This window comes from Mobula hypostoma, chromosome 1 (genome assembly GCF_963921235.1).
Source record: "Mobula hypostoma chromosome 1, sMobHyp1.1, whole genome shotgun sequence".
In the NCBI taxonomy this organism is placed as follows: Eukaryota; Metazoa; Chordata; class Chondrichthyes; order Myliobatiformes; family Myliobatidae; genus Mobula; species Mobula hypostoma.
The window spans coordinates 244,339,320-244,363,694 of NC_086097.1; the positions used below are offsets into that span (position 1 = coordinate 244,339,320).

The window sequence follows — 24,375 nt, forward strand, 5'->3', positions numbered from 1 at the left end:
TCGGAAAGTGTACGATCGTGCACTTTGGTAGAAGAAATGAAAGGGTTGACTATTTTCTAAAAATTCAAAAATCTTAGACACCAAGGGAATTAGGAGTCTTTGAGCAGCACTCCCTAAAGGTTAATTTGCAGGTTGAATCGGTTCCAAGAGGAATAGATTATACAAGCAAGAATGTAATGCTGGTGCTCTATAAAGCACTGGTGAGGCCTCACTTGGAGTATCATGAGAAGTCTTGGGCTCTTATATTAGAAAGAATGTGTTGTCACTGGACAGGGCTCAAAGGACGTTCATGAAAACGATTTCGGAATTGAATGGTTTGTCATATGAAGAGCACGTTATGGCTCTGGGATTGTATTCACTGAATTCAGAAGAATGAGGGGTGACCTGATTGAAGCCTATCAAACTTTGAAAGGCCTCAACAGAGTGGATGTGGAGAGGATATTTACTATATTAAGAGGATCTATGACCAGAGAACGCAGCCTCAAAATAGAGGGGCATCCTTTTAGAATGGAGTAGAGGAGGAATGTTTTGAGCCAGAAAGTGGTGAATCTGTGGAATTCGTTGCCACAAGTGGCGGTTGAGGCCAAATCTTTGGGTATATGTAAGGCTGAGGTTGATAGATTCTTGATTGGTTAGGGCATGAAGGGATAGGGCAGGAGACTGGGGCTGAGAGGGAAAATGGATCAGCAATGATGAAATGGTGAAGCATCTCAATGGGCCAAATTGCCTAATTCTGCTCCTATATCTTATGGTCTTATCTGAGCCACTTCAGATATCTCCAGTGACTAATGTGTGCTTGCTGGGAAAAGTAGTTTACATTTCAGACAAAACAGCTTCCAATAAATCAAAGCATGGACATGTTTCTTACTATGAAGGTATAATTAAAAGTTTAATACAAGATAAGACCACTCAATGATCACACGCACTTTTATTCGAAAGAACATCAATGGGGAATGGAAATGGCAAAATATTTTGATTGAAGCTGATTTTTCACAAGACTCCCATGTGTTTGAAATTATTTTCATTTTCTTACCGGAGAGTGGGAAAGTACTCTTTCTTCCCTGATGATATTTTCAAGCCCATTTTCAAGAGAATTAAATACTGAGAAGAAAGAAAACACACACTGTCACTGATAGTCAAAACTCACTAGTGTTCTAGGTTTATCTGGACTTCACATCTCATTAACATGAAAGAGGGTGGATTTTAGTATTAGCAGCTTCCAAGAAGAAATTTGTAAAATAACAAATAGACTGTGGAAACACACACAAAATGCTGGCAGAACTCAGTGGGTCTCAGAGAGATCGAGGAGAGATGTGTCAGAAATGGATCAAGAGGATTTAAGGACAGGGTAGAAGTGGGAAGCAAAATTGATGAAATTTCTTTCTCAATCTCTGTCTCCATCTCTGGAGGCAAATTGTCTACCAATATCTTTCATACACCTACTATCTTGATCACACCTCTTCCCAACCTGGCCCCTGTAAAAATGTCATTCCCTTTTCTCAGTTCCTTCACCTCTACTGCATCTTTTCCCAGAATGAGGCTTTCCTTTCCAGAACATCAGAGATGTCCTCCTTCTTCAAAGAATGTGCCTTCCCTTCCTCCACCACTGATGCTGCCCTCATTCGCATCTCCTCCATTTCCTAGACATTTGCCCTCTCCCCATCTTGCCACCACCTTAACAGGGATAAAGTTGCTCTTGTCCTCACCTACCACCCATGAGCCTTTGCATCCAACACATCATTCTCCACATCATCCGCCATCTTCAGTGGGATCCTACCACCAAACACTTCTTTACCTCCCCCTCCCCATCCGCTTCGCTTTCCACAAGGATCATTCCCTCCATGATTCCTTCGTCCATTTGTCCCTCCTCACCAATCTCCCTCCTGGAACTTACCCTGCAAGCGGAAGAAGTGCTATACCTGCCCATTCACCTCCTCCCTCACCTCCATTCAGGGTCCCAAACCTTGCAGGTGAGGCAATATTTCACCTGCGAATCTGCTGGTGTCATCTGCTATATCCAGTGCTCATAACGCAGCCTCCTCTTCATCGGCGAGACCCAAAGTAGACAGGGGGTGGCGGGGGGGGGGCGCGCTTTGGCGAGCACCTTCAGTCAATCCACAAAAAACAGGATTTCCTGGTGGCCAACCATTTTAATTCCAGTCCTCATTCCTATTCCAATATGTCAGTCCATGGCCTCCTCTACTGCCACAATGAAGCCACTCTCAGGCTGGAGAAGCAACACCCCAGATTTCACCTCCAATCGGATGGCATGAACATCAATTTCTCCAACTTCTGGTAATCCTGAGCGATAAACACAAAATACTGGTGGAACTCAGCAGGTCAGGCAGCATCAATAGAGAGGAATAAAGAGCCTACGTTTCAGGCAGCGACCCCTCACCTGGACTGGAAAGGAAGGGAGAAGAAGCCACAATAAGAAGGTGGGGAGAGAGAGACAAGCTGTCAGGTGATAAGTGAGACCAGGTGAAAGGGAAGGTGGGTGGGTGGGGGAGCGGGATGAAGTAATACAGCTGTGAGGTGGTAGGTGGAAGAGATAAAGGGCTGAAGAAGAAGAAATCTGAAAGGAAAGGAAAGTTGATCATGGGAGAAATGGAAGGGGAGGGAGGTGATGAGCAGGTGAGGAGAGGAGAAGGTGTTAGAAGGGAACCAGAATGGGGAATGGAAAGAGAGAGAAGGGGAAGGGAGAGAAATTACCAGAAGTTGGAGAAATCCATGTTCATTCCATCAGGTTGGAAGCTACCCAGATGAGGTATTGCTCCTCCAAAGTGAAAGCGGCCTCATCACGGCAGTAGAGACTGACATGCCAGAATCGAAATGGGGAATCCAATGGAAACAAGCAGCCACAGGGAAGTCCTGCCTTTTGTGCAGACAGTCCAAAGGTGCTCAACAAAGTGATCCATAAGCAAGCTGTAAACAGGAGCAAAAGGCCATCTGGCCCATCAAGACCATGGCTGACCTGGTTGTGGGCTCAGCCCCACCTACCTGCCTTTCCCGCACAACTCTTAGTTCCCCCGCTATGCATAAACCTAACAGTGCCTAAAATGTGCCTTATGACCTCACCCCTACCGGGCAACGAACTCCAGAGATGCACCACTCTCTTGGAAGTAGAAAGGAGGCAAGGTGCCACTGAGGAATTGTTCAACGATAGTAGGAGCAGTAATAGCAGTGCCGTCACTCGAGTCGAGAATGATGTTCTCCTAAGGCAGGGGTTCCCACTGGGTCCACAGACCCAATGGTTAATAGTAAGGCTCCATGGCTTAAAAAAGGTTGGAAACACCTGTCCTAAAGGGTTATTCCTTTGATAGAAAATGTCTGTGCATCACTTTGTTTATTGAGAGGGGGTGGGTAATGAATGGGCAGCCAACCTTGCCAGATCGTGGTCAGGGTCCAGTGGCATGGAATGCAAGATGACTGGGTCTCTTCTCTGGTCCAGATTTCCTCCACCTCCTGCCAGCCCAACTTTAAGACCCTGGTTGGATCGCTCTTTGTGTAGACCCTCCCCTTCGACCTGACCGCCATGGGTGACCCTACCAGGAGGTAAGTACCAGATGACTAAACTCCAGGATCTCAGGATCACAGCAACTCACAAACCGCCCCACCACAGCAAGGTGACTGTCTTGGGGTCAGGACAATCACAGGATTATGTGCTATTTAGAAGTTACAATACAAGATCCACAATGCAGGGTCAAATATTCGATCGCTCGCTCAAGCCCCAGAGTAAATAATAAGACACAGTTAAGGAAGTAGTTTCATCGTTACCGGTATCACTATATTTTCGGCTCGGACTCAGTCTTCCTCCTGTAGCACTTGCAGCCTCCTCTGGAACTTTTGCCAGGTCTGAGGCCTGAGACAAAATGACGAAGACAGTGTAGGTGTATGGCAGCAGAACGCAATTTAAAACTAACACTAACGCGAGAGCTAGAATGTAGGGCAATATGGTAGTGTAGCAGTTAGGGCAACGCTACTAGAGATCAGAGTATTGGAGTTGCAACTCTGCCTGTAAGAAGTTTGTCCTTCCCATGGGTGCATGGGTTTCCTCTGGGAGATCCACTTTCCTCCCACAGTCCAAAAATGTACCAGTAAATAGTTTAATTGATCACTGTAAACTGTCCTGTGATTAGGCTAGGATTAATAAGGCTACTAACCAGTTGGGCCAGAAGGGCCTGTAAATAAATAAACAAACATAGATCACAAAACAGTACAGTACAGTACAGAAACAGGCCATTCAGCCCAACTAATCAAACCTCAAACTATGAGGCCATTTGATATAGGAGCAGAATTAGGCCCATGTGACCCATCACATCTGCTCCGCCATTTCATCATGACTGATCCAATTTTCCTCTCCACTCCAATCTCCCGACTTCTCCCCATATCGCTTCATACCCTGACCAATCAAGAATCTATCAACCTCTGCCTTAAATATACATAAAGACTTGGCCTCCACAGCTGTCTTCAGCAAAGAATTCCACAGATTCACCACCCTCTGGCTAAAGAAATTCCTCCTCATCTCCGTTCTAAAAGGACACCCCTCTATTCTGGACTGTGTCCTCCCACTATAGGAAACATCCTCTCCACATCCATTCTATCAAGGCCTTTCACCATGCGATAGGTTTCAATGAGGTTACCCATCATTCTTCTGAATTCCAATGAATACAGATCCAGAGCCATCAAACACTCTTCATATGACAAGCCATTCAATTCTGGAATCATTTTCATGAACGTCCCTTAAACCCTCTCCAATTTCAGCACATCCTTTCTAATATAAGGGGCCCAAAACGGCTCACAACACTCCAAGTGAAGCCTCACCAGTGCTTTATTAAGTCTCAACATTACATCCTTGCTTTTATATTCTAGTCCTTTTGAAATTAATGCTAACATCGCATTTGCTTTCCTCACCACAGATTCGACCTGAAAATTAACCTCCAGAGAATCCTGCACAAGGACTCCCAAGTTCCTTTGCGTCTCAGTTTCTTTTTGTATTTTCTCTCCATTTAAAGAATAGTCAACCCTTTCATTTCTTCTACCAAAGTGCATGACCATACACTTCCCGTTACTGTATCCATCTGCCATTTTTTGCTCATTCTCCCCCTTCTGTTTAAGTCCTCCTGTAGCCTCTCTACTTCCTCAAAACTACCTGCCCGTCCACCTATCTTTATATTGTCTGCAAACTTTGCAACAAAGCCATCAATTCCATCATCCAAATCATTGATATATAACGTAAAAAGAATCGGTCTCAACATAGTCCCCTGTGGAAAACCATTAGTCACTGGCAGCCAGTCAGAAAAGATTCCCTTTGTTCCCACCCTTTGCTCCCACCCTTTGCCTCCTGCCCATCAGACACTGATTTATCCATGCCAGAATCTTTCCTATAATACCATGGGCTCATAGCTTGTTAAGCAGCCTCATGTGTGACACCTTGTCAAAGGCCATAAGACCATAAAATATAGGAGCAGAAGTAGGCCATTCACCCATCAAGTCTGCTCCACCATTCAATCAGGGGCTGATCCAATTCTTCCAGTCATCCCCACTCCCCTGCCTTCTCCCCATACCCCTTGATGCCCTGGCTAATCAAGAACCTATCTCTGCCTTAAATGCATCCAATGACTTGGCCTCCACAGCCGCTCGTGGCAACAAATTCCATAAATTTACCACCCTCTGACTAAAGTAATTTCTCTCCATCTAAATAATAGCCTGTCTGTTTATTTCTTCCACCAAAGTGCATGACCATACACTTTCCATCATTGTATTTCATTTGCCACTTCTTTGCCCATTCATCTAAACTATCTAAGTCTCTCTGCAAACTCTCTGTTTCCTCAACACTACCCGCTTCTCCACCTATCTTTGTATCATCGGCAAATTTAGCCCCAATCCTATTAATCCCATAGTCCAAATCATTGACATACATCATAAAAAGCAGCGGTTCCAACACCGACCTCTGTGGAACTCCACTGGTAATCGGCAACCAGCCAGAATAGGATCCCTTTATTCCCACTCTCTGTTTTCTGCCAACCAGCCAGTGCTCCATCCATGCGAGTAACTTCCCTGTAATTCCATGGGCGCTTATCTTGCTAAGCAGCCTCACGTGTGGCACCTTGTCAAAAGCATTCTGAAAATGAAAGTACATCACTTCTACTGCATCTCCTTTGTCTACCCTGCTTATAATTTCCTCAAAAAATCGCAGTAGATTTGTCAGGCAGGATTTTCCTTTCAGGAAACTATGCTGGCTTTGGCCTATCTTGTCATGTGCCTCCAGGTATTCCATAATCTCATCCCTACAATCGATTCCAACAACTTCCCAACCACTGATGTCAGGCTAACAGGTCTATAGTTTCCTTTCTGCTGCCTCCCACCTTTCTTAAATAGCAGAGTAACATTTGCAATTTTCCAGTCATCCAGTACAATTCCAGAATCTATTGATTCTTGAAAGATCGTTGTTAATGCCTCCGCAATCTCTTCAGCTACTTCCTTCACAACTCAAGGGTGCATTCCATCAGGTCCAGGAGATTTATCCACCCTCAGACTGTTAAGCTTCCTGAGCACCTTCTCAGTCATAATTTCCCTGACACTCTTGAATGTCTGGTATACTGCAGATATCTTCTACTGTGAAGACTGACGCAAAATACACATTCAGTTCCTCTGCCATCTCTGCATCTCTAATTACAATATCTCCAGCGTCATTTTGTATTGGTCCTATATTTACCCTCAACTCTCTTTTACCCTTTATATACTTAAAAAAGCTTTAAGTATCTTCTTTGATATTAATCGCCAGCTTCCTTTCATAATTCATCTTTTCCTTCCTAATGACCTTCTTAAGTTTCCTTCTGCGGATTTTTATACGCTTCCCAATCCCCTATCTTCCCACTGGCTTTGGCTTCCTTGTATGCCCTCTCTTTTGCTTTTACTTTGGCTCTGACTTCACTCGTCAGCCATGGTAGTGTCCTTCTTCCATTTGAAAATTTCTTCTATATTTGGAATATATCTGTCCTGCACTTCCCTCATTTTTTGCAGAAACTCCAGCTATTGCTGCTCTGCTGTCCTTCCTGCTAGTGTCCCTTTCCAGTCAACCTTGGCCAGTTCCCCTCTCATGCCATTGTAGTTCCCCTCTCAAAGGCCTTCTGAAATTCCAAGTACACAACAACAACCAATTCTCCTTTGCCTATCCTGCTTGTTATTTCTTCAACAGATTTGTCAGGCAAGATTTTCCCTTGAGGAAACCATGCTGACTACAGCCTATTTTATCATGTGCCTTCAAGTACCCTAAAACCTCATCCTTAATAATCGACTCCAACATTTTCCCAACCACTGAGGTCAGACTAACTGAGCTACATTTTCCTTTCTTCTGCCTCTCTCCTTTCTTGAAGAGTGGAGTGACATTTGCAATTTTCCAGTCTTCCAGAACCATTTCAGAATGTAGTGATTCTTGAAAGATCATTACGAATGCCTCCATGATCTCTTCATCCACCTCTTTCAGAACTCTGGGGTGTACACTGTTACGAGAATAAACATAAAATTAAGATGTTTGCTGGCCTGGGCTAGCATCAGTGGCATCAGCAGTTGGTCTGCCACCTGCCCTCAGGGGAAGGAGAGATAAGGAACAATGGAGCAGCATCTGGAGATGTGTAATGAAGGGACGGGAGAGAGAGCTGTCTGGAGCGGCTCCACCTTTGAACCCTGAACTGTTTGAAGTGATGGACAGGCGATACCCCAGCAGGGGGATAAAAAGGGACCGGTTCGCTAAGGCAAGACACACGCCACCCGAGGTAACGAGACCCTGGAAGCGGTGCGCCTCTCACGAGTGGGTGAGAAGTACCAGACAACGACAAGGGTGGAAAGGTACGATCAGCGGGAACCCGATGTGTGTCCGCCCTTGCCTGGGTGCCGGGTTCACTGCAGAGGATCGACCGCATCTGGAGGAGGGGTCACAGTCGGTGACCTCAGGTGACATCACCAAGGACCCGCCCAAAAGTTGCTTGTGAGCCATCTCGCAGGTCTGTGAGTGAAGCAGTGTTCTGAATGATCAGTTGTTCCTATTCTATCTCTCTCTTCCCCCACGTTGTCCATCGCCATGGCAACGATTACTGCGAACTGAACTGGACTGAACTTTGAGTCATTTTGAAATTTGGTCATTTACCCCTAGACAACGATAGAGCTTGATTGATGCTGTTATCTTAATTCTGTGCACATGTGCGTTTATCATCGCTGAACTGTTGCATTTATTATCCTTTCGATTACTGTGTTGCTTGTTTCTTTAATAAAACTTTCTTAGTTCTAGTACTCCAGACTCCAACTGAGTGATCCATTTCTGCTGGTTTGGCAACCCAGTTACGGGGTACGTAACAACACCATCTGGTCCAGATAACTTATCTACCTTCAGACCTTTCAGTTTCCCAAGACCCTGTCCAGTTCTGGTAACTTCACACACTTCATGCCCCCTGACACCTAGAACTTCCACCGTACTGCTAGTCTTCCACAGGGAATACCGATACAAAATGCTTATTCTGTTCATCCATTTCATTGTCCCCCATTGCTAACTCTCCAGCATCATTTTCCAGTGGTTCGATACCACTCTCACCTCTCTTTTACACTTCATGTATCTGAAGAATCTTTTGGTATCCTCTTTAATATTATTGGCTTGCTTACCTTCTTAATTACTTTTTTAGTTGCCTTCTCTTGGTTTTTAAAGGCTTCCCAGTCCTCTAATTTCCCACTAATCTTTGCTCTATTATATGCCCTCTCTTTGGCTTTTAAGTTGACTTTCACTTAGCCATGGTTGTGTCATCTTTCCTTTCGCATACTGCTTCCTCTTTGGAATGTATATGTCTTGTGCCTTCCAAATTGCTTCCAGAAATTCCAGCCATTGTTTCTCTGCCGTCATCCCTGCCAGTGTTCTTTTCCAATCAATTCTGGTCAACTCCTCTCTCATGCCTTTGAAATTCCCTTTACTCCACTGTAATACTGATACATCTGACTTTAACTTCTCCTTCTCAAGTTTCATGGTGAATTCAATCATATTATGATTACTTCCCCTAAGGGTTCTTTTATCTTAAGCTCTCTCTCTAATCAATTCTGGTTCATTGCACAACACCCAGTTCTGAATAACTGATCCTCTGTTGGGCTCAACCACAAACTGCTCTAAAAAGCCATCTCATGGGCACTTTAGAAATTCCCCCTCCTGTAATCCAGCACCAACCTGATTTTTCCAATCTACCTGCATATTAGATATGAAGACACGCAGTCCTCTTTTTATTGTCATTTAGTAATGCATGCATTAAGAAATGATACAATATTTCCTCCGGTGTGATATCACAAAACACAGGACAGACCAAGACTGAAAAAAACTAACAAAACCACATAATTATAACATATAGTTACAACAGTGCAACAATACCATAACTTGATGACGAAGTCCATGAGCACAGTAAAAGTTCAAAGTCTCTCAAATGTCCCACATCTCACGCAGACAGGAGAAGGAAGAAAAACTCTCCCTGCCATACCCGACCACAGTCCGACTCTGAGTCATCTGAAAACTTCAAGCTCTGATCAGCTCTCCGACACCGAGTACTGAGCGCCATTTCTATCCGAACGATTCGACCTCCTTCTCGGTCGCCAACAGCAGGCAAAGCCGGGGATTTTGAGGCCTTCCCTCCGAAAAGATTCCTAACCGCATAGTAACGACAGCAGCAAACGAGCATTTCAGAAATTTTTCCAGATCTTCCTCTGTACTTTCCCGTCCCTCTCCATCAAATCAGAATTGTCCACGGCCCCTATTTAACGGATACGATATCATTTTTCACCGGAGGGCTGCACACGCGCCGCGCGGCACGCTGCTCTCTCTCCTCCTGCCTAATTGAAGTCCCCATGACTATTGCTACATTGCCCTTTTGGCATGCATTTTTATTTCCCATTGTAATTTGTAGGCTATATCCTTACTACTATTTGGGATCTGAACTAATCCCTTCTGCTTACAATATGTACCTACTTACACAGTAATGATGTGCTCCTCCCTCGTGTTTCTGTACTACCTTACAGTTCCCAGTCTGTTTTCCCCTAAGAACCCTCTGCAGCAGCTTCTCTAACACCAAAATAAGACTTTATGTCCATAATAGCCTGAAAATGCTCGATCTCATCCTGTCTTGGAAGTTAAGGAGGCTCAGGCCTGGTTGGTCCTTGGACAGGAGAGCATCTGGGAGTACCATGTGCCGTAGTCATGGGCAGCACAGGAGTGTAGTGGTTAGTGTAATGCTATTACAGCGCCAATGACCCAGTTGATGCCTCATAAAGGTGGTATCCATCATTAAGGACCCTCATCCCCACGACATGCCCTCTTTTCATTGATACCATCACAGAGGAGGTACAGGAGCCTGAAGCCACACACTCAATGTTTTAGGAACTGCTCCGTCCCCATCGTCGTCCGATTTCTGAATGGACAATGAACCAATGGAATTCAAGTTCAATTATCATTCAATCAATACAAGAACACAGGCAAATGAAGCAGCATTCCCCTGGGGCCAAGGCGCAAAACACATTACCAACAGCAAACAGCACACTACAGATAACACAAATAGCACAAATGGTTACAATTTCAGAAAAACATACAGTCACAAAGATAAAAAAATCATAGACCAAGTCCCTGAGTGGCATGACTGTAGAATTGATGGTAAGTTGTCCTGGCAACACACATCAAAGTTGCTGGTGCGTCACCAGCAACTTTGACGTGCGTTGCTTGAATTTCCAGCATCTGCAGAATTCCTCGTGTTTACGCAAGGTGTCCTGGTCAAGCTTGTTCTTCCACCTAATGGACACTGGAGGGCAGCACTGAGCGAACACAGGACAGCAGTACCAATGGGAGGCACCAGCCAACATCCCAAGTACGGATTCTAGCATGCCCCACACTGCCTCAGTGTCTCCTGTCCTGGTCGGCTACAGCAGGCACCCTACAGCCCAGGCCTAGTCATCGCCACAACTGAGACAGCACAGCCCTAATGCCATTGCTCCCACCAGTAAACTGGACTTCCAGTATTCTATGTTAGCCATGTCCAACAGGGTCTTGTGATCACAATATAAACGTCTAATACAATCAATCACATTGCACGTCGTCCAACCGCACATGACAAGTCCAGACAACAACACAGCAACATTACGGAATAGGAACTCGCTGATGGGACAATCGTGCAGTACTCGATGTTCTTAGTATCCAGCAGTGACTTGCAATCGTAAAAGAATATATACAAGGCGAACAAACACACCTTTGATTGGACCCGGAGTGGTCGTTGCATCCAAGAATGCGGCATCTTGCCCTATGTCAAATGTTTTTTTCCTCTCTTGTAGCTCTCCTTTTTCACTAATATTTTGATTTATATGGTTTCTATATTTATATAATCCTTTTTGTAATTTATAGTTGTTGTTGTTATATATTGCATGGTACTGCTGGTGCAAAGCATCATATTTCACAACATACAGTATGCCAGTGATACTAACCCTGATTCTGAGCTTCTATCAACATATGCTCACTGTTGGCTCAGTGTATCGGAAAACTTGCACTGGATAGAAATCCAAAAGCCCACATTATCCAGATATCTATAGCCAGTAGCTAGTAATAATAAGAATAATAATAACCTATTTATAGAACACTTTTCATACAAATGATGTAGTTCAAAGCGCTTTATAATGAGATAAAGTGCAAACATGAAAAGAAAGGACAAAAAGATGCTAGATAAAAGCAAGGTTAAATAAATGGGCTTTGATCTGGCAGTTAAAAGTGTCAACTGAGTCTGAATCCCTTATAGTTTTTTGGTATTGAGTCCCACAGTTTAGCAGCAAAGTTCAAAGAGCTGACCTGCCAATCTTCATCTGAGGGGAATTGTTTAAATTTAAAAGACCGGCAGAAGATGAAGTGCAGGAGGAATTATAAAAGAAAAGCAGTTCTGTGATGTGCTCTGGTCCGAGACCATCGAAAGCTTTAAAAACAGGTAGGAGAACTTTCGAATCAATTCTAAAAGACACAGGAAGCCAATGCAGAGTAGTTACAATTAGGGGGATATATTCCTTCATCCAGACCTCAAAACTGCAGCAGATCAACCATTAACAAAGGAACTAAATTCCTACAAGAGGTGAGGCGTGGTTTTCCTGTTGAGGTAAGCCCAAGTTACTGAACAGTAGTTTAACAATGAATCACATGCTGTTGCCCAGTGGGTTACTTACAGAAGTGTGTGGCGGCGAGTCTGATCCTGTGCCTGACTTCTTGGACCTCTGAGCCAGGGAGGTTCCGAACCGCAGCGTTTCGTACACTGGGTCAATCTTACTGGTACAAGCTTCAAAAGAGAATAAACAGACCTGTTCAACCTATTCCTATAACTCAGATTCTCAAATCCTGGCAACCTCTTTGTAAGTTTACTCTGCACTCTTTCAACCTTATTTAATCTTTCTTGTTGGTAGGTGACCAGAACTACACACAATACTCTAAATTGGGCATCACCAACGTATTAAACAACTTCAACATAACATCCCAACTCCTGGACTCAGTACATTGATTTATGAAGGCCAATGTGCCAAATGCTTCCTTTACAACCCTATCTAACTGCGACAGCATTTTCAAGGAATTGTGGATCAGTATTCACAGATTCCTCTGTTCTACCACTCTTATCAATGCCCCACCACTCACCTTGTCAAACCTACCCTGGTTTGTCCTCCCAAAGTGGAACACCTCACACTTATCCGCATTAAGATCCATCTGCCATTTTCTCAGCCCATATTTCCAACTGGTCCAGACCCCGCTGCAAACTGTGACAGTCTTTCTCGCTGTCCACTACGCCCCCAATCTTGGTCTCATCCAGCAAATTTGCTGCTTTGGCAAAGCCGAAGGAAATGCAGCAGTGAGCCACACAAATAAACCAGACGTCTATCCATTCCAAATAATGAATAACTACTTACCAATAGGCATCACCTCTTTGATACACCCGTACTGTTCGTGGATTAACAATGGGGAGCTGTAGTACCGTCGGAATCCCTTTGGCTATCAACAGAGAGAAAGCGTGTGACCATCTGTTACTAGGATAATAATCTATAGCATAGAACAGTAAACCACAGTACAAGCCACTTGGCCCACGATGTTGTGCTGACCTTTTAACCTACTCTAAGATCAAACTAACCCTTTCCACCTATGTGGTCCTCAGTCTTTCTAATTCCATGTGCCCATCTGAGAGTTTCTTAAATGCCCTTGATGTACAAACATATTTGCCTCTACCACCATCCCAGCAAGAACAGTTATTATGTCTTGGAACTCCAAGGCATAAAACCAATTGAAAGGAAACATGAAGCTGGGAACGTGTGTCTTAGTTTTGTTTTAGAGGTATGTGCTTATGACATGGTGGCATGCTACTTTCCTGACAAGTGGGATTACTCTGCTTGGCAGGTGAGACTTATGGCTATGAAACAATCTCAAGTTCTGTGATGGTTGTAGGAGGCTCTGAGACTGCAGGAGGTGCTTCTGACAGCTTGGGACACTTCCTTCCTGACGTGTTGACATCCCGAACAGTGCATGACAATCTGCTCAATCTCTTTCTTATCTATCTCAAGCCACCAGACAAAGCTTCGAGCCAATGATATCATTTTGACCACACCTAGATGACCAGCATGTAGCTCCTCCAACACATTAGCTCTCTGCTTGGATGGTAAAACAACTCTCAATCTCCACATAAGGCAACCTCCGTCAGGAGCAAGTTTATCCAGGCACTGGTAAATGGGGGAACTGGGGCTTCCCCATTCCGGCCATTTTGGGAGGTCAAGTAGACCTGAGGAAGTGTGGGGTCCTTTCTGGTTTCCCTTTGGATCATCTCAGTATAATAGGGAGTCTTTTGATTTGCATTAGGAAGAGCACATCAAGGAGCGTGTCCCCTTTTGTAAATTTTTCAGACATTTCCTTTTCCTAAAGTAAACAGGACAATCCATCCACATTTCTATCAACACACATAAAAGTTGCTGGTGAACGCAGCAGGCCAGGCAGCATCTCTAGGAAGAGGTACAGTCAACGTTTTGGGCTGAGACCCCTCATCAGGACTAACTGAAAGAAGAACTAGTAAGAGATTTGAAAGTGGGAGGGGGAGGGGGAGATCCAAAATGATAGGAGAAGACAGGAGGGGGAGGGATGGAACTAAGAGCTGGAAAGTTGATTGGCAAAAGGGATACAAGGCTGGAGAAGGGAGAGGATCATGGGGTGGGAGGCCTAGGGAGAAAGAAAAGGGGAAGGGGGAAGCCCAGAGGATGGGCAAGGAGTATAGTGAGAGGGACAGAGGGAGAAAAAGGAGAAAGAGAAAAAAAATAATAAATAAATAAATATCGGATGGGATATGAAGGGGAGGTGGGGCATTAACGGAAGTTAGAGAAGTCAATGTTCATGCCATCGGATTGGAGTCTACCCAGACGGAATATAAGGTGTTGTTCCTCCAACCTGAGTGTGGCTTCATCTTGACAGTAGAGTCTGAAATTTTCGATGATTTTAAGTTCCCTGGCCTCCACCACTTTACTTTCACCATGGATGTCCAGTCCCTATATACTTCCATCCCCCACCAGGAAGGTCTCAAAGCTCTCCCCTTCTTTTTGGATTCCAGACCTAACCAGTTCCCCTCTACCACCACTCTGCTCCGTCTAACGAAATTAGTCCTTATTCTTAATAATTTCTCCTTTGGCTCCTCCCACTTCCTCCAAACTAAAGGTGTAGCCATGGGCACCCGTATGGGTCCCAACTATGCCTGCCTTTTTGTTGGCTTTGTGGAACAATCCATGTTCCAAGCCTATACTGGTATCTGTCCCCCACTTTTCCTTCGCTACATCGACGACTGCATTGGCACTGCTTCCTACACGCATGCTGAGCTCGTTGACTTTATTACTTTGCCTCCAACTTTCACCCTGCCTTCAAGTTTACCTGGTCCATTTCCAACACCTCCCTCTCCTTTCTCGATCTTTCTGTCTATCTCTGGAGACAGCTTATCTACTGATGTCTACTATAAGCCTACGAACCCTGTCTCTTGCAAAAATGCCATCCCCTTCTCGCAATTTCTGTCTCCGCCGCATCTGCTCTCAGGATGAGGCTTTTCATTCCAGGACGAAGGAGACGTCCTCCTTTTTGAAAGAAAGGGGCTCCCCTTCCTCCACCATCAACTCTGCTCTCAAATGCACCTCTCCCATTTCACGCACATCTGCTCTCACCCCATCCTCCCGCCACCCCACGAGGAATAGAGTTCCCCTTGTCCTCACCTACCACCCCACCAGCCTCCAGGACCAACATATAATTCTCCGTAACTTCCTCTACCTCCAACGGGATCTCACCACGAAGTACATCTTTCCCTCCCCCCCCCCCGCTTCCCACAGGAATCGCTCCCTACGCGACTCCCTTGTCCATTCATCCCCCCCCATCCCTTCCCACCGATCTCCCTCCCGGCACTTATCCTTGTAAGCGGAACAAGTGCTACACATGTCCTTACACTTTCCCTCCTCACTACCATTCAGGGCCCCAGACAGTCCTTCCAGGTGAGGCGACACTTCACCTGTGAGTCGGTTGGGGTGATATACGGCATCCGGTGCTCCCGATGTGGCCTTCTATATATTGGCGAGACCCAACACAGGCTGGGAGACTGTTTCGCTGAACATCTGTGCTCTTACCGCCAGAGAAAGCAGGATCTCCCAGTGGCCACACATTTTAATTCCATGTCCCATTCCCATTCTGATATGTCTATCCACGGCCTCCTCTACTGTAAAGCTGAAGCCACACTCAGGTTGGAGGAACAACACCTTATATTCTGTCTGGGTAGCCTCCAACCTGATGGCATGAACATTGATTTCTCTAACTTCCGCTAATGCCCCACCTTCCCCTCGTACCCCATCCATTATTTATTTATTTATTTATTTTTCTTTCTCCCTCTGTCCCTCTCACTGTACTCCTTGCCCATCCCCTGGGCTTCCCCCTCCCCCCTTCTTTCTCCCTAGGCTTTCCATCCCATGATCCTCTCATATCCCCTTTGCCAATGACCTGTCCAGCTCTTGGCTTCATCCCTCCCCCTCCTGTCTTCTCCTATCATTTTGGATCTCCCCTTCCCCCTCCCACTTTCAAATCACTTACTAGCTCTTCCTTCAGTCAGTCCTGACGAAGGGTCTCAGCCTGAAACGTCAACTGTACCTCTTCCTAGAGATGCTGCCTGGCCTGTGCGTCCACCAGCAACTTTGATGTGTGTTGCTTGATATTCCAGCATCTGCAGATTTCTTCGTGTCCACATTTCTATGATGAGTTGTCTTCATGAATTCAGTCTTGTAGTTGTGTTCACCCAGAAACAGAGTCCACCTCTGCATTCGCTCTGCTGTTAACAGAACACCCTTCTGCGGACTGAAAATGGACGCTAGTGGCTGATGATCAGTAATGAGGGTAACCTCTCTCTCATACAAGTACTGGTTGAAATGTTTTACACCCCAACCGGATTCAAGACCTCTCTGTCAATCTATGCGCAATTTTTCTCTTCAGCTGTAAGGTAGCATAGCTTATGGGGTGTTCACTTCCATCACTCATAACATATGACATGACTGCACCTATACCCTAAGGCAAGAAGATACAGGCAAAGCTCACTGTACGGTGTGATTCATAATGTGTGAGGGCAGAGTCCGACGTCACCACTTCCTTTACATTTTGGAAAGCAACCTCACACAACTTTATCCACTGTCTTTTCTTCCTGATTGCAGTAAATGAGTTCAAGGGGCAAAGCACAGTAGCCAGGTTTGGCAGGGTCACATTATAGTAATTGAGAAATCCTGGCCTAGCAGCACCCAGCGCTGCTTGAAGCTTCTTAGCACACTTGCGTACTGTGCGCCAACAGTATGACCACGGTAAGTGATGCTTGGTTTAAAGCATTCATGCTTGGTTCATGCTCTGAACCCATAATCTTCTCATTTTTGTAGCACTGCCTTGAGATTTCAGAGATGTTCCTTGTCATCCTTACCAGTAGCAATGATGTTATCCAGGTCACAGCCCTGCAGCACCTGGTCTGTAGCTTTCTGCCAGAGTGCAGGTACAGATGCTGCTCCAAAATTAAAACTATTTTAATGATTAAGACCTTTGTGAGTGTTTGTGGTGAAAAACACTTTGGACTCTACTTCCATCTCTATCTGTAGGTAGGCTTCTGCTCAGTCTAATTGCCGATATGTTTTCCTTAAGAGAGGTTTGCAAAGATACCCTCTATTCTGAGCAGAAGGTATTGGTCTACTTCCAGTACTGGGTTGATGGTGACTTAAAATCACTTCAGGTCCTGACAGACCAATTCTTCTTGGCTGCCGGGACCACCGATGTTGTTCATGAGTTCCAGTCAACCTTGGAAACAATTCCTTCAGCCTCCATTTGATCTAGCTCATTGGCTACTTTATCACAGACTTGGGTGTGGCATTTTCATTTAACATTATTTGACCTTTAATATGTTTCAGTTTTCCAGTGCCATCCTTGAACATTGCTGTGGCATTATTCAGTACCTATCTTAATCTGCTTTCAGTTGACTCTATTACAGAGAATGTGGCTTGCAAATGGTGGATGGATCTCCAATCAAGTTATAGTTGTCTCAGCCAATCATGACACCACAATTCTGGCCCTCCTGTTTTTACCACATACTATCCCAATGTGACCTGCTGGTTGTTGTACTTCATGGTTACAAATGTCATTCCCCCAGGAGTTACCTTTTCTCCAGTACAGGTTTTTAGTTGGGTAAATCTGCAGGCTTCAGTTTTGTATCTTTGAAAAGCTGTTCCAATTCATTTTATAGAATGACTGAAACAGCCCAGCCAGCATCCAATTGAATTTTAATTAATTTACCGTTCACTTCTGGTGTAAGGCATATTGCTTGTCTCTTGTTAGTTTCACATTGTAAATCTCAATGCTATCCAGTCCAGTGTCACTCTCATCATTGTTTGATTTTTCATCAACAGCATGCAGATTAGAGCTCTTTTTGAAACTGCAACATGACTTTTTATCTTTTTCTCTTCCCTGTGCAGTCCATTTATTTTGTCTGCCCAAAATGCTCTTTGTATGCGTCCTACTTTGCTGCATTTTCTGCAAGTTTTGCTTTTATACCTGCATTGGTTGTTGTACGTGAGCCGCTGTCACAGCGAGGCCCGTTTCTGTTTAGACATTGCAATTTTGTTCACGTTCACTTTCATTCCTGACTGCAACTCAATTATGTCTCGGCCTGCTGTTTCCATTGATACAGCTATTTCAACTGCTCTTTTAAATGTAAGTTGTGCTTCAGGTAGAAGACATTTTTTAATGTTTTCTTGTAAGATTCCACAAACTAAACAATCTCTCAATCCATCACTAAGTTATCACTGAACTGGCAATGCTCAGACAACTTCTTCAATTTAGCCACATATGCTGAAAAGGACTTCCCTTCCTATTGATTCTACTTATGAAAGCTAAAGCAGTCTGCAATCAACAATGGTTTCAGTTCTAAATGTTCCTGTATTATTTTTGTGATATCAGCAAAGCAAAGTTCAGTTTGGCTGGCTTGCTTGGTGAGTCAAGCTTCTAAGTATACTATACACTCTTCCACCCAATGCTATCAGCAAAGTTGGCACTCAGTTCTCATCAGCTATTCCAGTTGCTTTAAAATATGCCTCAATTCACTCAACATACAATATCTTGTGGAATCAAATATAGCTATCTTTCCAATGTAGCCAGCCATCTTTGATTTTTTTTAATGATTATTATCACCTGGTACTCAATGATACATAGAAATATAGAAACATATAGGTGCAGGAGTAGGCCATTCGGCCCTTCGAGCCTGCACCGCCATTTATTATGATCATGGCTGATCATCCAACTCAGAACCCCGCCCCAGCCTTCCCTCCATACCCCCTGATCCCCGTAGCCACAAGGGCCATATCTAACTCCCTCTTAAATATAGCCAATGAACCTGTGAATTTATCTGTTTTCTGCTTTTTGTTTTAACTTGGCCGACCATTCTTTCCTGAAGAAGCATGTGCGGCACTGCTTTTTACTTGATTGTTTCTTGCTGCACTTTTTTTTTTAACTCAGAAGTCTCGCTGTGCTTGAACAGGTAAGTAGACGTCTTGAGTCTGTTTAAAATTTACTCACCATCACTGTTAAATTATGTAATTCCAATATATATAATTAATTGAAAGGAAACACAGAGCAGGGAATACATGTCTTAGTTTCATTTTTTACTTTAGTGACACACTTCGTTATGACGTGGTGGTGTGATACGTATGCCATTAATGTACTTTTACATATATCCCGTAATGAATTATTTAAATGAACAAGAATGCTTTATCAAACAATATATTTATATTATTTAAATATGGCACTAAACGGCGACTCCGCTTGCATCTTCAGAAACAGCCCTATTTCTATCTTTGATATCTCTTTTTTTCTTTTTCAAGGTTCTTTTGAAGACCCTGATCTGGAGTTGCACTCTGACTCTGGTTCTTTGCGGGCATGGGACTCACAACCGGCCACTTTTCGATATCCCAAGGACGCAGCCTGGAAGGCAATCGCACCTTCAGGACTCCAGATTTTCATAGAGATGTGCTGGTTCTCGTCCAGTGCCCCTGACTGGAGTGTCGCAGGAGAACACAGAACATGGGGAGCAGCGGGTTAGCTGCTGGAGGTTGTCTGTCCAGAGGGCTGTGCCTTTCTGGGGCTGCCCCTCTGGCACAGAGCTCAGAAAAAGTGAAGCAATAGACTTAACATCATAAATCAGCCAGTTGTTTGTTATGTCTCCCCTCTCACTATGAAATAGGGACATCTCTTTTCCCATTATTAGGGGGAGAGAGAGAGAGAGCCTGTGGTATGTCGAATTACCGGGTGAACGAGCAGTCTTTGGGGTACTGCAAGTCTGTGTCTTTATTGATGCTTTGCTGCACGCTTAAGTGCTCGGTTGGGGTGGGGGTGGTCATTGCCTTGCTGCTACTTGTGTGTGGGAGGGGGGAGCTGGGGGTGCTTTGGGGCTCTATCGTTTTAACTGGCATTCATTCTTTGGGGCACTCTTCTGTTTTCGTGGATGTTTGCGAAGAAAAAGAATTTCAGGATGTATATTGTATATACGTTACTCTGACATAAATGTACCTATTGAAATCTATTATTTGCACCGTTTGTCTTCTTTTGCACTTTGGTTACTATCAGTATTTGCTCATGTATGCTTTTTGTAGGTTATTTTGATAATAAATGTATTTTTTTTTATTATTTAGAGATACAGCATGGAACAGGCAGATCCGGCAGCCCAGCAACTCAGCCAATTCACAGGACAATTTGCAATCACCAATTAACCGACTAACCAGTATGTCCTTGGAATGTGAGAGGGAACCAGAGCACTGGAGGAAACACACTCACACACGGGGAAAATGTACAAATGTTACGGAAGGTGCCGGAACTGTACTCCAAACTCTGACGTCCTGAAGTGTAGTGCCATTGTGCCATGCTGCTGTGGTGCCAGACTTTGAGAGGCCTCCAATCCGCCCATCATATCATTTGGCACACCAAGCTGCAGAAGATGTGGATAGGCACTTCTGCTTTGCTCCTGTCAGGTCCTTGGAATGGCTCAGAAAGTTTCACAGCTAGAAAATATTTTTGCATTCTAGGCTGCATCATTGTTGAGGTGATGTTGCAAAGGTTAATCAGGTAGCTGATTAGTACATTGCGAGACTTTGGAAAAGTGGCCGTGATGAATATTCAGTAGGAGACGGGGGAAATTAGTCAGGTCAATGCACACAAAATGCTGGAGGAACTCAGCAGGATCAAGTTCAAGTTGATTGCCATCCATCCATACACACGTATACCGCCAAACAAAACAACATTCCTCCGGATCAAGAAGCACAATGCTGTACATATAACTCACATATACAACACCTAAAGCAACATTACCACAAATAATTGATCAAGTAATGAGGTGTATGTACGACACAAGTTAAAAAGTAAACAGTATAACGCTACCAGCACCTCATGTGCGATAAGACCTGGGTGGTGGCAGGGAGTTCAGTAGTCTCACGGCCTGGGGGAGGAAGCTGCTTCCCATCCTAACAGCTCTTTTCCTAACGCTACCGTACCTCCTGCCTGCTGGTAAGGGATCAGAGATTGTTGGACAGATGAAAGGCCCTGGGTACACAATGCTCCTGTAAATATCTCTGATGGGTGGAAGGGAGACCCCAATAATCCCCTCAGCAGTCCTTACAATCCTTTGTAAGCTCCAACAGTACCTATAGAAAGGAACACAGAGTTGACATTTCGGGCCAAGACTCTTCACCAGGACTGGAGAGGAAGGGGGCAGAAGCCAGAATAAGAAGGGTAGGAGGGGCAGAGAGTATACAAGCTGGCATGAGATAGGTGAAGCTAGGGAAGGGGGAATAAAGGTGGGTGGGGGGAGGGGACGATCACGAGGTGGTAGGTGGGGGAAATAAAGGGCTGAGGAAAAAGGAATCTGATAGGAGAAGCAAGCAGAACACGGGAGAACGGAAAGGAGGAATCCCACAAATTAGTCAGGTCATTGGAAAAGCAATCTCTGCTTATCCTTGAGATGTGCAAATGGGGCTTGTTCCAGGTGTTCCCCTCTAGAAGTAAATATATTCCTTAAATTCAGCAACTGTAAAAACATACAAGCATAGAAAACCTACAGCACAATACAGGCCCTTCGGCCCACAATGCTGCGCCAAACACGTACTTACTTCAGAAATTACCAAGGATTACCCATGGCCCTTAAAAGACCCTGTCGTATCCGCCTCCACCACCGTCGCTGACAGCCCATTTCACACACTCACCACTCTGCATAAAAAACATACCTCTAACATCTCCTCTGTAACAACTTCCAAGCACCTTAAAACTGTGCCCTCTCATGTTAGCCATTTCAGCCCTGGGAAAAAGCCTCTGACTATCCACATGATCAATTCCTCTCATCATCTTATATACCTCTATCAGGTCACCTCTCATCCTCTGTCTCTCCAAGGAGAAAAGGCCGAGTTTACTCAACCTATTCTCATAAGGCATGCTCCCCAATCCGGGCAACATCTTTGTAAAACTCCTCTGCACCATTTCTATAGTTTCCACATCCTTCCTGTAGTGAGGTGACCAGAAATGAGCATAATACTCCAAGTTGAGTCTGACCAGGGTCCTATAGAGCTGTAACATTACCTCTCAGCTCTTAAATTCAATCCCACGGTTGATGAAGGCCAATGCACCGTATGCCTTCTTAACCACAGAGTCAACCTGCGCAGCTGCTTTGAGTGTCCTATGGACTCGGACCCCAAGATCCTTCTGATCCTCCCCACTGCCAAGATTCTTATCATTAATACTATTTTCTGCCATCATATTTGACATAGCAAAATGAACTACCTCACACTTATCTGGGGTTGAACTCCATCTGCCACTTCTCAGCCCAGTTTTGCATCCTATCAATATCCCACTGTAACCTCTGACAGCCCTCCACACTATCCACAACACCCCCAACCTTCATGTCATCAGCAAACTTACTAACCCATCCCTCCACTTCCTTAAACAACAGGAATTCTGCAGATGCTGGAAATTCAAGCAACATACATCAAAGTTGCTGGTGAACGCAGCAGGCCAAGCAGCATCTATAGGAAGAGGCGCAGTCGACGTTTCAGGCCGAGACCCTTCGTCAGGACTAACTGAAGGAAGAGTGAGTAAGGGATTTGAAAGCTGGAGGGGGAGGGGGAGATGCAAAATGATAGGAGAAGACAGGAGGGGGAGGGATAGAGCCGAGAGCTGGACAGGTGATAGGCAAAAGGGGATACGAGAGGATCATGGGACAGGAGGTCGGGAAGAAAGACGGGGGGGGCGGTGAGCCAGAGGATGGGCAAGAGGTATATTCAGAGGGACAGAGGGAGAAAAAGGAGAGTGAGAGAAAGAATGTGTGCATAAAAATGAGTAACAGCTGGGGTACGAGGGGGAGGTGGGGCCTAGCGGAAGTTAGAGAAGTCAATGTTCATGCCATCAGGTTGGAGGCTACCCAGACAGAATATAAGGTGTTGTTCCTCCAACCTGAGTGTGGCTTCATCTTTACAGTAGAGGAGGCCGTGGATAGACATGTCAGAATGGGAATGGGATGTGGAATTAAAATGTGTGGCCACTGGGAGATCCTGCTTTCTCTGGCGGACAGAGTGTAGATGTTCAGCAAAGCGGTCTCCCAGTCTGCGTCGGGTCTCACCAATATATAAAAGGCCACATTGGGAGCACCGGACACAGTATCCACGACCTCATCTACTGTAAAGAGGAAGCCACACTCAGGTTGCTTATCACCTGTCCAGCTCTTGGCTCCATCCCACCCCCTCCTGTCTTCTCCTATCATTTTGGATCTCCCCCTCCCCCTCCAACTTTCAAATCCCTTACTCACTCTTCCTTCAGTTAGTCCTGACGAAGGGTCTCAGCCTGAAACGTCGACTGCACCTCTTCCTACAGATACTGCCTGGCCTGCTGTGTTCACCAGCAACTTTGATGTGTGTTGTTGTCAGTGGAAAAAACCTGCTTGCATTCACTCTATCTATACCCATCATAATTTTAAATACCGCTATCAAATCTCCCGTCATTCTTCTATGCTCCAGAGAATAAAGTCCTAACCTATTCAACCTAATCTGGCACCCTTGGGATCTGAGGAGTGCCGGATTAGTAAAAATGCTGAAATACAGAAGGATCACGTTAAGCATAATCAGTGCCGGATTATCGAAGGAACCGGATTACAGGTAGTCAGATTAGTGAAGGTCGACCTATATTCTGTAGTTTTTTGACAAGAATCAAATGAAACGGGTTGACTGAATAAATATATATCGGAAGGCAAATTCCCTTGACAGAATGACACATATACTGCATTGACCAGGTCGATTCCCAGAAGTCATAGTTAAATTGTGAGACTTCAATATATGGGATTTCTGAAGTGTAAAGATAAAAATGATGCTGCCTCCACCATACTTTATAGTAGGGATGGTGTTACCTGGCTAATGCACAGTACTAAATTTATGCCATATCTACTGTTTAGTGTTGAGGCCAAAAAGTTCCAATTTAGTTTCAACCGACTACAAGACCTTCTTTCACATCTTTACAGTATCTTCCAAGTGACGTTTTGCAAAATCTTTACGCAAAGGATGTGCTTTTTTTTAAGCAGTCTGTGTGGTGTGAATCTGATGCTGCACATCAGTCAGATGACATAGAAACATAGAAAACCTGCAGCACACAATGCTGTGCCGAACATGTACTTTAGAAATTACCCAGGTTTACCCATAGCCCTCTATTTTTCTAAGCTCCATGTATCTATCCAGGAGTCTCTTAAAAGACCCTATTGAATCCTCCTCCACCACCGTTGCTGGCGG

The 24,375-nt window shown here is 44.7% G+C and overlaps 1 protein-coding gene across 2 annotated transcripts in view; it reads right to left on the reverse strand.

Annotated features, from left to right (window-relative positions):
• The window catches only part of stac (SH3 and cysteine rich domain), a 179,469-nt gene that overhangs the window by 60,301 nt on the left and 94,793 nt on the right, over positions 1–24,375 (reverse strand). The window contains exons 4-7 of one of the 2 annotated variants that reach the window (XM_063042350.1): positions 12,949–13,030; positions 12,220–12,329; positions 3,778–3,862; positions 1,034–1,101 (exon numbers count right to left, since the gene is read on the reverse strand). In XM_063042350.1, coding sequence (XP_062898420.1) covers positions 1,034–1,101; positions 3,778–3,862; positions 12,220–12,329; positions 12,949–13,030 — 345 coding nt within the window. The remainder of the gene's footprint in view (positions 1–1,033; positions 1,102–3,777; positions 3,863–12,219; positions 12,330–12,948; positions 13,031–24,375) is intronic. The other variant, XM_063042358.1, reaches the window with a different exon arrangement.